Here is a 19,064-nt window from a genome sequence, read left to right on the forward strand (position 1 = left end):
TATCCACTGCCCTGCTCTCTTCAGTCTTCTTCATTACTTCTTCAAAAATCTCAATTAAGTTTGTGAGACACAATTTCCCATGAACTAAAGCATGTTGCCTATCTTTAATCAGTCCTCGCCTTTCAAAATACACGTAAATCCTGACCTTCAGAGACCTCTGCAACAACTTGCCCACCACTGATATCATCGGTCTGTGGTACCCTGGCTTTTCCTTCCCACCTTGCTAAAATGCAGGTAGTTCTGCGATAATGTGTGTTCCATTAAGGAGAATTGGCTGTAATACAATTCATGAATAGTTCATGAACTGTTTGGATAATGCAAACTTTCTACTGTACAGGTATAGCCATTTTCTACAGTGATTTCCCTACAACACGATACCTATAGCACGAGGCCACATGGGAATGCAAGTATCACATTATAGGAAAGCTCCCTGAAGTTGCACCATTTTGCCAACCTCCAGTCTTCGGGTACCTCACCTGTGGCTATTGATGATACGAATATCAAGGGGCCCAGCAATCTCTTCCCTAATTTCCCAAAGAGTTCTAGGGTACACCTGATTAGGTCGCAGGAATTTATCCACCTATATGCGAAATAGAACGTTCAGCACCTCCTCCTCTGTAATATGGACATTTTTCAAGATGCCACTATTTATTTTTGCAAGTTGTCTATCTTCCATATCCTTCTCCACAGTAAACACAGGCAAAATGTTCATTTAGTATCTTCCCCATCTCCTGTAGTTCCACACGTGGGTGGCCTTGCTGATCTTTAAGGGGCACTTTTCTCTCCCCAGTTATTGTGTATAGTTCTGGTTGCCACACTACAAGAAGGTCATGGAAGCTTTGGAGAGGGGACAGAAGCAGTTTACCGGGATGTTGCCTGGTTTGGGAAATATTAGCTATAAAGAGGGGTTGGACAAACCTGGTTTGTTTTCACTTGAATGTCAACGGATGAGGGGCAACCTTCCATAAGTTTACAAAGTTATGAGAAGCATGGACAGAATGGACAGTCAGAATCATTATCTCAGGGTGGAAATCTCACTTACCAGGGGTTACAGCTTTAAAGGTAAAAAGGGGCAAGTCTAAAGGAGAAGTGGAAGGCAGAGGTTTACACAGTTGGTGGTAAGTACCTGAAATACACTGCCGGAGGAGGTGGTGGAGGCAGATACAATAACAACAGTTAAGGGACATTGTGACAGATTTATGAATAGGCGGGGAATAGTGAGATACAGAGCATGTGCAGGCAATAGATTTTTAGTTTAGAAAGGTATCTTATGTGACACAGTCCACTTGACTGGATAAGCCTATTTTTGAAAACTCAACACCACCCATGGTAAAAGTCATAGCAATTAGCACTGTCTATCTTCAAGTGATTTATATGGCAGAGAATAAACAGCAGCTGCCTTTCTGAAGATCCAACTGTTTCTCCAAAAACATTCACACTCCCAAGCTGTTCGGTTCCCTGAGAGCCAATCACATATCTGCTGGCTTAGAGTCAGAAGTCCTTTGTCATTGGTAACTGGTCATGATTCCACAGGCCAATCAGCTACTTGTTGCCAGCAGAAGTTCCATTCACTCACACCCCTTGGTCCCTGTCTCTCTGCTATCTCCATTATTGCTTGAACAAGCAGCTGTGTAAACAGTTTGAAAAGTGAGTGTCTGGTTATTTGGGTGTTTAAGTGTATAGACTTTCGTCTGTCTGCTTTTCAGAGATAAGAGCTTTCATCACTTATATGAAGGGCTACTGGACCTGACACATTAACTCTGTTTCTCTCTCCACAGGTGTCGCTGGACCTGTTGAATTTTTCCAGCAATTTCAGTTTTTGTTACATGCACAGTTGATCTTTTAATCTCTAGACGGGTTAGGGTTTTTTTATGTTTATTCATAAGCTGTAAAAATCATTGGTCGGGCTAGCATATTTGCTAATTCCTCTGGGAAAGATTTATACAGTCTTATATTGTACTACATTCATCTCTTTCTCTTTTGTTGGTTCTAATGCAAGAATTTGCCACAGTACCTTGACAGTGCTGTACAACTGTCATCTTCCCCTTGGGCATTCTCCTCGATCTCAAGCATTTTAGGATCATTATTTCTTCATTGTGCTTTGCTTAGAGTTGTCCAAACATTAGTAACCAAAGGAAAAAGCTGAAGAAATGAACTGAGTGCAGATGGAAGCTGGAATTAATAAAACAAAGAGTTGCGGATGCTGGAAATCTGAAACAAAAACTTCTTTAGAATTTCTCAGAGATAGTAAGAACTAAATTTCTAATTTTGCAGAAGTCTAATTTTGTGAAATTATTTTATAAAAATCACAGCTGAAGTGGAATCCATAAATTTATTTAAAAGGAAGTTAGATGGTTCTTTGAAAGAAGACAAGGAGTGGGCAGGACAGTGAGAGATAAAATGCTCAGTAGAAAACATTAATAGAATCCCAAAATTATTAAATAATCAAGGGGCAAAAGGAGAGGAAATAAATGCAGTAACTAATTCTGCAGAAAAGGTGCTCAGGAAACTATTGTGGCTAAAGATAAGACCCCTCGACCTGATCGATTGTGTCCTATGACAATAAATAAACTTGCTTCAGAGATATTAGATGCATTGGCAACAGTCTTTCAAGAATTCTGGAAAAGTCTCCGAAAACTGGAAAAATGTGAGATTATTGACATTGACAGAAAGGATAGAGGAGCTACATATTATTTAAATGGCCAAAGACTACACACAGTTACAACACAGGGGGATTGGGGAGTCCTATTTATCACAGATGACTGCAGAGGCTGGATCAGTAGGTATATTCAAGATTGAGATCAACAGATTTCTCATCAGTAAAAGATTCAATGATTATGGGGAAAAGGCAAGAAAATGGAATTGAGGATTGCCAAATCAATAATGATCTCAATTAATGGTGAAGCAAACTCGATAGGCTGAATGGCCTACAGTACTACTACATCTTACAGTTGCACTAATACAAATTGGTAAGTGAAATACTCTATGTTTGCACCAAATTTTCTACAATTCTGAACACAATGAAAATGCATTTGCTTCTGCAGGAATGTGAAAATAGCAATAAATATTGAATGATTATGTTCAGCATACAGTCTATAGAGACTGATAAATGCTATCCTGCATAAGATTGGATGGAAGGAGCATGAAGGCCCTGTAGATTAATTTGCTGCTGGCCCCACACCAGCACTAACTGATCTGAAAAAAGTTTAAGAACTGCCGGCACAGACAAATCTCTCCAGCATGATGAACAAGTGAGTCCATGCTGGTCAACCTAACTCTGCTGCACCATGCAGAATCTAGACATTTCAACGTAGCCTAAAAGCATTCTTATAGTAGATGAATGGCATCATCTAATGTGGTAAGGACAACTCCTCTGAAGTTCAGCTGCCATGTCTTCAGTTTTGTAAATATAGTTCTCCAGCGGGCAGCAGGAGCTACCAAGAATTGCTATATCATTTCTCACTCAGGTACATTGCCTCCTTTACTAATGCCATCCTTACATTTGGAAATTGGCTACTTCATATGCTGCTTTAACTGAGGGGTCATTGCTTCAGTCCTAAGGGGCAGCCATTCTAAATGCATCTTGAATTGTTCATTATGTTTGGTATTCGATTAATAATAAGACTGCATCTGGGGATGAATCATAGAATCCCTAAAGTGTGGAAGGAGGCCATTCAGCTCATTAAGTCCACACCAGCCCTCCGATGAGTGTCCCACCCAGGCCCACTCTCCTATCCTATCCCTGCATTTCCCATGGCCAATCCACCAAACCTGCACGCCTTTGGACAGTGGGAAGAAAAGGGCACACCTGGAGGAAATGCACACAGATGCAAAGAGAATGTGCAAAGTCCACACAAACAGTCAGCTGGAATCGAACTAGGTCCCTGGCACTGTGAGGTAGCAATGCTAACCACTGAGCTTTCATGCCACCTAAGATGAGGATCATTAGGCTATTTTCTTGGAATACCAGAAACATATGAACCTTAATCATTTGAGAAAGATCTGCAAGATTTAATGTGTATTCTTAGCAGAATATAACGCTTGTATTCTCTAAAATATCAAATAAATATTAATTAATCCTATAACTGGCTGGATCAACAGTTAATTTTTTTGGAAACACCCCTTTCTAAAACCAACCACACTAGCTACAGCAGCAGAAATATCACACTTGCTGAGGATGCAAGCTGCTTTCGTGGGGTCTGCACATTTTCAGACATAGGTCAAATTATCTAGTTTGTGGGTGTGAAAATATTGGACCTGTAAACAGAGAGAGCTAAGCACAGCACAACCTCCCTCTTCCCTTTCTTTCTCTGAATTCCCTCACAAAGTGAGAGATAGCAGAAAACTCACAGAAAGGCCTCATTGCTGCAAGTGGAGGGTTCTGAAAGGAGAAGTCTGAATCTACACCAGCCTCTACAACAAGAGAAGTCAACCAAACATGGGAGAAACCCAATTTGAAACCTTTTGCTAACAACCTATCTATCTTTGCTCATGTAATTATTTTGCAATAAACTAGTTATTTATTTGTTAATTTCAGGAATCTGGCTGATGTGTTTCTGACACTGAACTGTATACAATCCAATATATAACTGGGAATGTCACTGCGCTTTTAATTTCATATTACATTGTGGTCAGTGGAGGAGTTTAAGGTTACAAATCAGTCATATCACTTGGTAAATATACACTGTATTAAGACAGCAATAGAAAAACCTAACTAAACAGCAGCAGGGTCTGCTGCATTGTCAGCATTACGTTTGTTTAAGGCTTTACTTTTTATTCCAAAATGTCTAGTTTTATGACCTGTTGATAAAATTGATGGTCAAACTCTAGCACAGTGTTGAAATAACTCAATCCCATTACCAAGTCATCCTTTATTTACATGTGGAGAGTCCTCAACACTGATCGGCTTCCTCAGAGCCAGCTCTCAGAGTGAACAGAACCTCTAGCACTCTTGTTTACATCAGTCAGGCAGGGCTGCCTGATTTGACCAGATTAACAGGCCCAGTCAGGGAACTCATATTCCACGAGGTCCATCTGGCTGACCTCATTACAATGACTACAAGGGTATCATGGGTTGAATTATTTTAAGAGGCTAACTGCTTTATTTACCCAAGTGCATTGGTGTTGTGATCATGAGATGGATTCAATTTATTCTTAACATCAAGTTAATGTTAAATTTAACAAAGCAATACCAGTGAAGCATTGATTAAATGCAGAACTAATACATTTATTTCCTATGGCTCTTTCATATGGTCTCTATCTCTGAGCCAGGAAGACCAGGTCAAGTCCCACCTGTTCCAGAGCTGTGTAATTGTGACCCTGAACAGGTAGATTAGAAAATATCACCACTTACTTCTTACTAACATCCTCAGTGAATCAAAGCTGAGCAATCAGCTGCACATCCACTTCCATTCCCTTGTTAACCATATTGTCAAGAGCAATGAAATGGATCTCCAAATTCATCATTATTCACCGACCCATGCTGAATATGCAGATGTACAGACTTCCTGATGGCATGTCTATGTCAGTTTGGGATCTTGAATGATCAGTTAGCCAGTTGGCTAAGATTTCATTTCCATGCTCATATTTAAAGGCTGGCTGGGCGTTCAAGTTAAACACAGGGGAAACAGCATTTGTGGAATCTCACCCAAGCAGCTAAGGCTTTTAAGAGTGAGAAGGGGATTAGTGAGAAGGGGAGAAAACTTCAAACACAACAACATTAGCGATTTTACTAATACATTCGGGAGTGAATTGCTTTGGACTGTTCTGTCGACAAAGAGAAACTATCTTAATATACATTAAATGCAGCACACCATAAAAGGAAATCTTCCTCTGTTGGGACCGAGTGTGGACAACTGTAGCTTCAACCAATAAAAAGACAATTTTTTTGAAAATATAGCTGGGTGTGTACGTAGTATATTTAACAGACACTGCAATATTTCCTAAGACATTATTCACAAATAGTAATGGAACCTTCAATACATGGTGTGTTTACATTGGCTATGTTCCGAAGTTGAGGAACTCCCATTCCTAAAGAGGTTCCATGGTTATATCCACACTCAAACACTGACAGTGCTCTCCTGAGTAATTCCCAAGAATTAATCATGAGGATGGAGAAAAAGAAAGTTCAGTAAAGAGGAAGAAAACAGATGTTAACAACATACAATGATCTTTCTAAAAATAACTTATTCTCAAAATATGATTGGCAGTGGCAGAGTCATACTAATTGTCAGTGTCTAATCCTACCAAAAAATTGTGGTATTCCTTATTCTTAAACATTGCTTTTCCTTTAGTGATTATGTTCAGAAGAATGAGAATGCCAGGATTTTGGCCCAGTGATTTATGAAAAATTCCAGGATTTTAGCCCAGTGATTTATCAAGAAGCAACAAAATGTATACAAGCAATGATGGAGGGATAAAAACAGAAATAAAAGTCGACAATGCATCTGTGGAGAAAAGTGGAGTTGACATTTTACCAGAAGGGTCAACATGACCTGAAACATTAACTGTCTCTCCTCACAGTTTTGTCTGACCTGCTGACAATTTCCAGCATTTCCTGCTTCTATTTTAGTGTTCCAACATACTTTGCTATTCACGAGTAAATGGTTCATGGACAGAGGGCCTGTCAAAGTAAGCTTTGTATGTCACTGCATTTGCTTCCTGCAGAGAGTTGTATTGCAGTCACAATGCATCAGTCTTGCATAAAAATGAAGGCTAAGTCAAATGCTAGACATATTAGTCAAGCAGATTGTTCTGTCTTTAGGCGTGCCCAACCTCTTGAATCTTGTTGCAGCTGTGCACAAAGCCAGTGATTCAGATGTATGCCATTATATTTGTGCATTGTTCAATGTTTAACTGTTTCACTGGTTCATAATTCCCTGAAATTAGAGTTGCAGGTGGGCAGGATAGTGACAAAGACATTTGGTATGTTTGCTTTTGTTGATCAGTGCACTGAGTATTGGAGTTGGGGGGGGGGGGTCACATTGTGGCTATACAGGACAATGATCAGGCCACTTTTGGAATACTGTGTTCAATTCTGGTCTTCCTGCTAAAGGAACGATGGAGTGAAACTTGAAAGGGTTCAGAAAATATTTTTAAGTATGTTATCAGGGTTGGAGGGTTTGAGTTATAGAGAGAGGCTAAATAGGCTGGGGCTATTTTCCCTGGAGCAGTGAGGCTGAGGGATGACCTTATACAGGTTTATAAAATCATAAAGAGCAAGGATAGGGTGGACAGATAAGGCCTTTTTCCCCAGGGTGGGGGAGTCTAAAATTAGAGGGATTAGGTTTAAGGTGAGAAAGGAGAGATTTAAAGGGACCTAAGGGGCAACCTTTTTGCGCAGAGGGTGGTGCGTGTATGGAATGAGCTGCCAAGTGAAGTGGTGGATGCTGGTATAAGTACAACATTTAAAAGGCATCTAGATAAGTTTGTGAATTGGAAGGATTTAGAATGATATGGGCCAAATGCTGGCAAAGAGACTAGATTAGTTTAGGATATCTGGTCAGCATGGACCAGTTGGACCAAAGGGTCTGTTTCCATGTTGTACAGTTCTATGACTCTATGATTCTATGATCCCCTAAGGAAATGAAGATGGCATTCACTGTAATAGTGCCAAAGATCAGTGGGAGATTGTTGAGGAGCAAAAATGAAGTTTCTGGAAAAGCTCAGCAAGTCTGGCAGCATCTGTGAAGGATAAAGCAAAGTTAATGTTTCGGTTCTGGTGACCCTTCCTCAGAAGTGGCATGTTAACAGAGTTCTCCTGAGTCATTCCCAAGCATTAATCATGAGGATGGAAAAAAAACTCAGCAGAGAGGAAGAAAACAGATGTTAACAACATACAATGGTCTTCCTAAAAATAATTTATTCTCAAAATATGATTGGCAGTGGCAAAGTCATACTGAATGTCTGCGTCTAATTCTACCGAAAAATTGTGGTGCTCCCCATTCTTGAATATTGCTTCTCATTAATGATTTAGTGATGAACTGAGTTCTGAGGAAGTGTCACTGAACCCAAAACGTTAACTCTATTTTCCTTCACAGATGCTGCCAGACCTGCTGAGCTTTTCCAGCAACTTCTGTTTTTGTTCCTGATTTATAGCATCCGCAGTTCTTTCAATTTTTATTTGGGAGATTGTTGAGTTTAGTTTTGGAGGAATCATCACTGGATGGAACTTACTTTGGGTTTGGGTATTACCTGTAATATCCCAATCTAAGCCTGGGTCTTGTCATCAATCGTGTTGCTGACTGATGGAGGCTGCTTCACACTTGAGCTGTGGAAGCATCATGGAATGTCCCATTGTATCAGTGATAATGGGAACTGCAGATGCTGGAGAATCCAAGATAACAAAGAGTGGAGCTGAATGAACACAGCAGGCCAAGCTGCATCTCAGGAGCACAAAAGCTGACGTTTCGGGCCTAGACCCTTCATCAGAGGGGTCTAGGCCCGAAACGTCAGCTTTTGTGCTCCTGAGATGCAGCTTGGCCTGCTGTGTTCATCCAGCTCCACACTTTGTTATCATGGAATGTCCCGTTACCCATTTTGTATCTATTAGGACTTTTCCCCATTGGACTAAAGAAAAATGAGAAGAGGTTACATTGAAAAGACTGAGAAGGAACTTTATTTGATATTGTTTGTGGAAGCAAGAACCCTGGAATCATGGATGACTTGGAGAATAATAGAGGCAGAAAGCAGAGTATGAGGGAAAGCTGGCTCATAATATTAAAACAGAAAGAAAGGATTTATTCAAGTACTTTAAAAAGAAAAGAGGAACTAAAGGTTGTGTTTGTCCTCGGGGGAGAGTGAATTGATAACGGAATATAAAGAAATGGCAGACACTTTGAACAGGCATTTTGGGCCTATCTTCATGGTAAAAGATTGTAAAAATTTTCCAAAGATAATTGACATTCAAGAGGTTATAGGGAGGGATCAGATTCAAATAAATAATCAGCATGGAAAACAGTTGGAATTGGTTGTACCATTGTAACTAACCCACACACGTCAAGGTAGTTCCTTTTCCCTTGTTCAGTTTATTCCTCCTTTCCATAGCAATTGCCATAAAAAAGCTCAGTATTTGTCCCTTTACAAGATGGGTTTCCAATTATACAACATACTTCATACATTAATGACGTTTACTCAACAAAATGCTACATACATCATATGAACTTATAAATTACGAGCACGAATAGGCCACCTGGCTCCTACAGTCCTTGCTCTACCATTCAATAAGATCATGGCTGATCTGATTACCCATGTTCCCGCTGATTCTTGAGAACCTTTCACCCCCCTTGCTTGTCAAGGATCTATTACCTCTGTGTTCAAAAAAATTCAAAGAGTTTCCTTCCAATACCTTTCAAGGAAGAGAATTTCAAAGAATCATGACCTTCTGTGAGAAAAAAATATCCTGCATCTCTGTCTTAAAAGAGTGACCTCTGATTTTTAAGCAGTGACTCCTAGTTCAAGAATCTTCCACAGGAGGAAACAGCCTTTCCAAATGCATCCGATCCAGGCAGCTCAAGATTCTACATATTTCAACAAGTCACCTCTTAGCCATATAAATTCCAGTAGGTACAAGCACAACTTGTCCAAAATTTCCTTGTAGGACACCTTATCCATTCCAGGTCTTACTCTTGTAAATTTTCTCTGAAATGCTTCTGACGTATTGACATTTTTACTTGCATAATACTTACATACTGTACATAATACTCCAGATATAATCTCACCAATGTCATATAGATAAAGCATAACTATTTTTGCATTCAATTCCACTTAAAGTAAACTTTCTTAATCACTTGAAAAAATCAGTAGGTCTGACAGCATCTGTGGGGAGAAATCAGAGTTAATGTTTGAGGTCCTTCTGAGGAAGGATCACTTGATCCAAAGCATTAACTCTGATTTCTTTTCACAGATAATGCCAGACCCGCGAAGCTTTTCCAGCAATTCTCTTCTGATTTACAGCATCTGCAGTTCTTTCAGTCTTTATTTCTTAATTAGTTGCTGTGCAATATATGGAAATAATTCTTAAAATATGTAAAGCAGCTCAAGAGCCTGGGAAATGTCTGTCAAGATAAAACAAAAAAACTTTCAATGCAGTTTGGCTCGTAGTGGATCTCATTAAATCACTAATTTTTAATGAGTGTAAAGCCGTACATAAATGAACTGGAAACTTCAAAACAGCCAACATAGCACAAACATTTCTGGATTATCACATACAACATTCAAAACAGGAGGTAGTAACATGGTTTGACAAATTGCTTACATAAATATGCAAACATTATCAAGACAGACACTTTATTTTTAACTATTTAACCTGAAAATAAACATTGGTGTAAACACATAACTAACTTGACAGACAAATGCTAAGTTTCACATTCTAAATTTTATTGAAATTCCAGTTATTGTAATTCTATAAACAATTTGTCATCATAGTTTATCACAAATATTTACGTCTTCTCTTGACAATACACAGATACAGATAGCAAGTCAGGACAGCAAGACAATCTTAAGGTTAAGCAGGGTCAAAGGGCAGGGATCATTTCAGACAAGGTTGAATACAACTATGACAGCCAGAATGTTGGAAATAGCCACAGGAGAAATAAAGGAGCAAACAGAGTGTTGTAGTGGAAGGTTTGGACAGTGGTTGGAGCAAAAGCAACAGGGCGTAGTGTGGTGTAGTGGAATTTTTTGAAAAATGTAAACACCTCATTACAAAAATACATGGAGAAATCTTCAGTCAAGTTAACTATTAACTTTCAGAGACCATGCCACCACTTATCAATGTTTAGACATGATTTACAACAATGTCTTTTTTTTAACTATGTCAGAAAGCATTGTTACCCGGAAGTATTTCCATAGGAGTTCAATGTCTTCATGCTGTAATTTCAATTTGCCATCGTCTTCTCCCAGTGCAATCATGTCATAATCTAAGGTCAGTTTGCAAAATTACTATTCTTCAGGCTGCCATGGACTGGGAACCTGCCTCTTTGTCTTGCTTCTGAGAGCAGAAGACAACAGCAAGCTACAATACAAAAATGTTGTGGAAACTTAAATTGCTGGCACAACTCAGCAGGTCTGGCAGCATCTGTGGAGAAACACTTCTTGATTATAACCCCAATTACTAATATATACCTCAAGCAAGAGGTCAGCACCAACCCACTGCAATCAGATTTCCAGCCAGAGAAACACCCTTCTATCAGCACCCTCTGCTACCTGGCTCAGGCAATTTTGGATCCAATTTGTCTAGGACTCTATCGTCTCTTACTTTCTTGACCAGTCTGCCATCAGGTACCTTATCTGAAGCTAGAGTTCATGCAGACCAGTTTGGAAGCATTTCCTTCATCAGTATCTGCTCAAAAAAGATGTTCCCTTAATAAATCCGTTCTGACTATCCCTCATTAAGCAATATCTCAGAAGTACATCCATGTTCTGTCCCTCACAGTCCTTTCTAATAAACTCCCCAGGATGGAGGTTAGACTGGCTTACCTGTAATGTCCTTCTGTTTTTTTTAATAGTGGGGTATTAATAATAGGACTGCTGTAACTGATCGATATTGCAAACCCCTCCTCTTCTATACCTCTCTCTTTCTCATTTGAATACAGTTTCCCTAGGAGTGTTGAGCTGCCAATCCTGCCCATCTTTCAGCTGAGTTTCAATCACAGCTATGAATCATCCTGCTCACTGTCGTTCAGTTTGGGTCCTGCAGGGTCACTCACTTGGTGACTTCATAACAGCCTGGATTCAAGGATGGATGATAAAGCTAAATTCCAGAAGTGGGGTGAGTTGTAAATGACTGTTTGATACCATGGCCACATTTAACAGAGCGTGGCACCAAGGAGCCGTAGGAAAAGTTAAGTCAATGCCAAACTTAAACAGGGGTCCAAACAGTTATCAGACCCTCCTGGTACCTCAAATGCATGTAGATATATTCCTATATGTGTAAGAAATGTCATTGGTTTAATTGGTTGGAGTTAAACTCCAATGTTGTTTGTTCCCTTGATATACAACAGTACAGAACCAAACTGCATTTGTGACTATGTATATTACAAAGATATTTTTTATGAATAAAGTATATTTTTGAAATTTAAAACATTGAGTCAATGGGAATCAGGAGAGAAATCTCTGCTGGTTGGAGTCAAAACCAGCACAAACGAGATGGTTGTGGTTGTTGGCGGTCAGTCGTCTCAACTCCATAACTTCTGCGGAAGATCATTAGGGCAGTGTCTGAGGCCAAACCATCTTCACTTGTTTCATCAATAACTTTTCCTCTGTCATGAAGTCAGAAGTAGGACATCCACCAATGATTGCACAATGCACAGCACCATTTGCCACTCTTCAGATACTGCAGCACTGCAATAAGACATGGGCAACATCCAGGCTTGCGCTGACAAATGGAAAGCAACATTTATGCGACACAAGTGTGAATTAATGACTATCAGCAACAAGAGAGAATCTGACCAGTGCCCCTTGACATTCAATGGCATTACCACTGCTGAATCCCCCACTATGAACATGCTGGCAGTTACCATTGACCAGAGACTGAACTGGACATACAAATACGATGACAACCAGAACAGATTCAGAGTCCTGGAAATCCTGCAGGCAGGAACTCACATCCTGATTCCACAAAACCTGTCCACCATCTGCAAGTCACAAAACAGCAGTTAGCTGGAATACTCTCCACTTAGCTGGATGGCTGCAGCTCTAACAACACTCAAGAAGCTTGACATCATCCAGAACAAGACAGCCTGCTTGACTGGTGCCGCACTGATCCATAACCTTCAATATTCAGTCTCTTCACCAGCAACTTACAACAGCAGAGTATGCCATTCACAAGGTTTCTTCAACAGCTCCTTCCAAACCCACAACCTCGAGTGACATGGGCAACAGATTCATGAGAGCACCATCATTTCCACGTTCTCCTATAAGCCAAACGTCATCCTGACCTGGAACTATTTTGCTATTCCTTTACCATCATTGGTTAAAAATCCTGTGACTTCCTTCCGAATATCATTCTGGGAATCCCTGCACATGAACATTTCAGAAGGATGGCTCACCACCATGTTCTCCAGAGCAACTGGGGATGGGCTTTGAATGCTGGCCTTACTAGAAATGCCCACATTTCATGAACAAATAAGAAACATCAATAATAAATCAATGGTTTGTTAATGAAGACACCTGAAGCTTTGTTTGGTGGGAACAATAACTCTGAATGTGTACACTCTTGTCAGCCCTCAATGTTGGAAAACAAATGATTTGCACCATGGTGGCCCACACACTGTTAAATATCAGATTCCCTGTTTTAGCTCAGCACCACCACTTCTTCATCACAGTGTGTGCCACATTTACTCAGAGCAAGACATTAATGGTGCCATCCATTTTCTCTGGACCCTGTTGTCAGCCAGTTGTGCTTTGTATCTCCACTTGCTTCTTCCAGTACCTCTGGAATAGTGGTAGAGCTGAGGATTTGATGTATTTTACAGACCTCAAGGAAAACCAAGTAGTTGATGAAAAAGGAAAATTGTATAATGCATGTACACCAACAAGTAATATAAAGACAAACTGGTGAATACTGTACAAGAAAATAAAACAATTTTCATTCACGTGTTTGGGAACTTCGTCTTCCGACTGTTACCACATGCAAGATTTCCCTCTGTTTTCATGTTTATTCTTGGGCATCTGCCTTAACTTAGTAGAAAGCTTCCAACAATCCCTAACATTCTTGTCAGATGTTTTCAATTCTCAAGTTGCAGCTTTACAACCTCAATTAATTCTCAGATTAAATTGGGCTATGGGTCTACCATTCCTTATTGATATCATGTGACCATATTAGAGAGGAGTATTTGTGGGAATGCCGCACATACAAGAGAGGCTGTAGCATTACCATCACATATGGACGTACACAGATGCAAGCAGCTGCCTTCATTGGTGTGCTGTTTTTAATTCTATGAAGTAGATTTACACCAGGGCAAGTTTAGCCTCAGCAATGGGTGGTTGGTAATTACAAAGCGTTTGGCTTTTTGGGTTAAACATCAGGGGGCAACCTATTGATGAGATCTATGAAAAATGAATGACTTTATGGCCAAATGTTAGGCTCAACTTTTAGCTGAAATCAATTGTTACTCAGGTAAAATAACCTTAAGGTCTAACCTTGAGCTTTGGTCACATTTACTCAAATCCAAACAGATCTTGTTGCATTTGCATGGCTTTTAGCTATATATCATTTATTTAATTAACTGTAAATATCTCAGCCTTGTTCTTCCTTTGATCAGTTGATCAATAGCAAACATCCAATTTCCTTCACATGCCTCTCTACAGGATTGCCACATTTTCCACATACTCAGTTTATCTCCATGTTATTATCAAGCTGGATTTCTGTGATACTGAGAATATAATAGACTCCAACAAATACCCACAGATGAAGGAACATAAATAGAATTAAGCCAGTCATTTATTAAGCAAGTTCCACATTTCAGTCAGAATGTGGCTGAGTTATACCTCTTTCTGTCCTGCTTTTGATCTTGTGCTGTACTCTTATATGTTTTATGATCCATTTCCATCAACATATTTACTTAACAATAATTAATTAAATTCATCCAGTCTTGAACATTTCAATTGACTTAGCATTGACAGCATTTGGAGAGAGAGTTTTCTGCTTTCCATTAGCACTTGTGTGACAAGGTGTTTTCTGATTTCATCCTTAAATGGCCTCACTCTTAAGATTTACTTAAGATAAGAGTACACTGTTTTATTCTGGAATCCCTTCTCTGTATCCCAAATGTTTAATTTGAAGACCTTGAATCAATCACCTTTAACCATCTAAAATTTAGGGAAATACAAACTCAATGAATGCAACCCATCCACATCGTTAACTGTGGATACTATTTAGGTGATCGCATTGTGTTCCTCCAAGGCCACTCTGTCTTCCCCAAGATTCAGTGTCCAGAACTGAATGATGGGGCCAATTTTTCCCATCTCAGATTAGGTCAAAACAAAGATGGGTCAGAGAAAACAATATCCGCTTCATCACACAGCCAGTAGTCCCATTTCCTTTCTCATTACCAATTGCTTTCAGTCAGCAAAGGGGAGGATGGGCCTTTCAAAACTGGCTCACAGCAATAAACAGAACGCTTTAGCGAGTGTTGGGCTAAATATGTGCCTAGCTTTCAGAAGTTTTGGAGCTCTCAACCTTCAAATAGTACGAGGGAAGATGTTAACATTAAGATCGGAAAAAAGAAAACTTTCTGAAGGTTAGTGGCATGGAATAAGATGATGAACTACTTCTCTTATCCAAGAACATAAGGGTTTTTGAAGATGGCAGGAAGTGGGGGCACTGGTGGTAGTTCAGCAAGGGGGCAGATTTTTTAATGCAAAAGACGCTTGATTAAAAAAAAACTTTACATACATTCATAGCAACTAAAGCAGTTCTGTATAGACATTGCATATCAAGAGAAGATATTGGAATTTGACATTCCCTGCATTTACAAAAACTAGTGACATATCGTACTCAGGCAGTGCACAATTTACATGCATTCAGGCAAAGATAGGGTCTGATGACTGAATGGAGTCTCAATGTATTTTGGCAGAAAGACCTTAGACGCTGGTCTTTCCCCACTAGTCCAGTTAAGGAGCAGAGACAAGAACTTAGAAAGAATCTGCATCTGGCGGGAGAGATTTGACACAATGCTTTGTTACTGCAGCACCACCACTAGCAAGTGGGTCTAATTACAATGTGACTTAACACTGGCATTTTCCATTATAATTAATCGTGGCAATGTGTCATGAGAAACTGGTGGGAATCATGTGCCAAGGTAACTTCATTTAATGATTAAGATTTTCTGGCAAATTTCCCAAACAAAGCCTGGTTACCTGATTGGTTAGTTAGGTTTTGCTTAAGCAATCAACAAGTTGGAAATAAGTCAGATCCTAGTCCCAACTGCAGAAAGAAAATAATGGAAATCTGAAATTATACATTGGGAAATCCTGGAAATATTCAGCTGGCAGTTGGAAAGGAATCAGAATCACCTGAAGGTGGTGGATCTGAAATGTAACTCTATTTCTGTCATACCACTGAGGCTGAAAATCTACTGAATATTTTTAGCATAATCTTAATTTGTCTCTGCTTGAATCTGCTGCCAGATATATTTGCGGCACAACTTTCAAATACACCACTTTGCAATGCTGTTACACATCAGTTTGTTAATATGATTATCACACTTTTGCGAATAAGTTAGTTTAACAAAAAAAGTTGCTGGAAAAGCTCAGCAGGTCTGGCAGCATCTGTGAAGGAAAAAAAATCAGAGTTAACGTTTCGGGTCCGGACCCCCTTCCTCAGAATTCAATCCGGACTTTTTTTTTCTTCACAGATGCTGCCAGACCTTCTGAGATTTTCCAGCAACTTCTGTTTTTGTATAAACCGAAAGCACTGCGGGGAACAAAACCAGAAGTTGCTGGAAAAGCTCAACAGCATCTGTGAAGAAAAAAAATCAGTTAAAGTTTCGGGTCTAGTAGGTTTTTGTTTCTGATTTTCGGGATCCACAGTTTTTTTTATGAGGTCAGTCTAACAGTTGTGCCAGTAAAGTCAGTTTAACACTACAACTTGAGCGATGTGCATGGAACGTCTGAACGATCAAGATTAAAATCTCTTTTCCTCTCTTTGATAAGGCACTCTATAGCAGTTTTTTCTTTATAAAAAAAGGTTCTTTTGTAGCATTTTTCCTTCAGGATACCAACTATTCCGCTACCTATCGTCTGGTCTCTTTCCCAATCCCTTGGGGTTTCCTTAAGGAAATAAAAAGATTGTATAAATAGGCACTAAATTCCCGGGAATCGCGTCATTTCCTCTGTAATCACAGAAAAGCCCAAATCGCCTTTTCCCAGCGTTTCCCGCAGGGCAAGCTTTCTCACCGTCTGCAGAGAGGCTACTGAGAACACACGCTCTTTACCATTTTTTCGATCGATCTCCAGCAGGAGCCTGAACTTTTATTAGATTTCGAGACCGAGCTGTCATCCTATGGAAGAGCAATTCTGCTCTAACTTAGAAACCTGCCTAGATCCTTCAATCTCAAAGCACTCGGCAATGTAATTGCAAAATCCCAGTGAAGCAATGAACGAAAACAAAACCTTAATTTATCAGAGTGAGAAATCCGGACTATACCAATCTTGTAATTGGCGCTCCGAACCAAACTCAGGGAGAGATCTGTGCCACTACATGTCCAGGATATAATCTGCATTTTCCAGGTGCCGCTATATATGAGAATTCCGAAAAATATGCACGCTAACATTTTGGTGCAATACTTAAAAGTCGCTGGAATGGTTTTAGAAATAATTAAAATGTGGATAGATACCGATTTTGCTCATATTGTTACACGCTACATGTAGGTGAAATTGAACGTGACATTTTATGGACCCGAGGATTAATTTCTCGGAAAGAACTGAATAATGTAATAATCGTCTAAATAAAGGAATCAAAACTTTCTCGTGGTTTTATCAATAATTCTATAGCACCACATTGCAGCGAGCTATTCTTTAACCGGAAACAAACTTGACCATCCTAACTTTGGCATTAACTGGGGCCGTTGTGAATGAAACAGGTCCATGAAACGTGGTCAGTAGCTGGTTTAAAAACGTCCTTACAACTTACAGAGACGACAAACTCCAGTGTATCCACATAATCCCTCTCGGTTTTCAAGATTTCAGTCAGAACACAAACTCGAAGGCGTAGCTGTTTCTCCAAGTCCTTGCCGCTAATTTCCCCTTTACTGTCCGACTTTTCTTCAGTCATTGTAGATCAGCGATCCCCGTTTATTTCATCCACTGCCAGCAACAGGCATCAACACTGCCCTTTCCCTTCATAAATTAAACGGCGTTTCTCTCCCTCCCGTCATTTAACCCAGTAGAAATAAACACTGCTTCTCTCTCCCATTTGGGCGACTTTCAACTTAAATGTTGTAGAGGAGGAATGGCGATCTTTTCCGATTTGAACGCGTAGGGAAGGCAAGGAGAATCCCGGAGGCACTGCGTCTTGCTGCAGGAGAACAGTCACATGGAACAAAAAACTGTGGGAAAGCCACTAGACTCACACATTCACCAAACACCTCCAGTGTCCCCTGTCCGCTACTCCCACCCCTAACAGAATCAAATGAGAGGAAAATAAATCGATCTTCGAAACTGCAGCGCGCAACACGTGTGTCATTCAAAACACCGTGGTTTGCCTCGTAATATTGTCCCACATTCCAGAGCTTTGTCACTTCCCATGTTGGTATGAAAACAGGCATTATATGCTCGCCACCCAGCGACCCCCAGGGCCCACGGGTGAATGAAAACATAAAAAACTTTTCCCTTTTCCTGGCTTTGAGTTACTATATGTTAGAGATATCCCTGAACCTTCCCCCGAGGAAAGGAAACGAGATTGTTGACACCCATAGGGATTGTCGTGCCATTAAAAATATGAAGGAACGGATGAACCCACGATTTTAACATCGACTAAAGTGATCGGAACTTTAGCATGCTTTCCATGCATGCTACCTGACCCATTGTGATCGCGAGCATTTTTTTTCGTTTTCAGTCCTGGAAAAAAATTTGTGTTTGCAAAGATTCCTGGACAGGATTCCCAGCCAGAAAGGCAGCGATTATAACTGCATCAGAAGTGTCAAAGGTGGTAACGTTTTGCAGTCCACAGTGACCTGGAACGGGTCTGATCTGTAGTACTTGGAATGAGCACTTATAGTGTCATTACGTTCAAGACTATGGGCCATGTAAGAAAGTGGGACTAATTTAGGGTATCTTGTATTTTTGGTGTTATCAACTGTACGGGCCCAAGAGCCTGGTCTTTTACTGCACAATTCCATCATTCTATGAGCTGATGGTGAAAGTTGTTCCAATTACAAATTTCTAAACTTGATTGGAGGAGAGTGAAGCTGCTGCTGTGTGAAAAGAGCAAGGGGTGGGGGGGGGCAAAACTCTTTTCAAAAGGATAGACACAATGGGCCAAATGGCCTCCACCTGCACTATACCATTTCACAGTTCTATATTTTACAAGAGTTTAAACTTATTTTGTTAACAGAAAGGCT

General features: G+C 40.0%; 1 protein-coding gene across 3 annotated transcripts in view; it reads right to left on the minus strand.

The window, feature by feature from the left end:
- Positions 1–18,233, minus strand: part of prex2 (phosphatidylinositol-3,4,5-trisphosphate-dependent Rac exchange factor 2) — a 316,787-nt gene extending 298,554 nt beyond the window's left edge. For 2 of the 3 annotated variants that reach the window (XM_059645886.1, XM_048529759.2), the window contains exon 1: positions 17,636–18,233. In XM_059645886.1, the coding sequence (XP_059501869.1) occupies positions 17,636–17,776 (141 nt within the window). In that variant the 5' untranslated portion in view covers positions 17,777–18,233. Of the gene's footprint in view, positions 1–10,833; positions 10,919–17,635 lie in introns of those variants that run through there. The other variant, XM_059645884.1, reaches the window with a different exon arrangement.
- Between the last annotated feature and the right edge of the window lie 831 nt (positions 18,234–19,064).

This window comes from Stegostoma tigrinum, chromosome 5, assembly GCF_030684315.1.
Source record: "Stegostoma tigrinum isolate sSteTig4 chromosome 5, sSteTig4.hap1, whole genome shotgun sequence".
Lineage (NCBI taxonomy): Eukaryota > Metazoa > Chordata > Chondrichthyes > Orectolobiformes > Stegostomatidae > Stegostoma > Stegostoma tigrinum.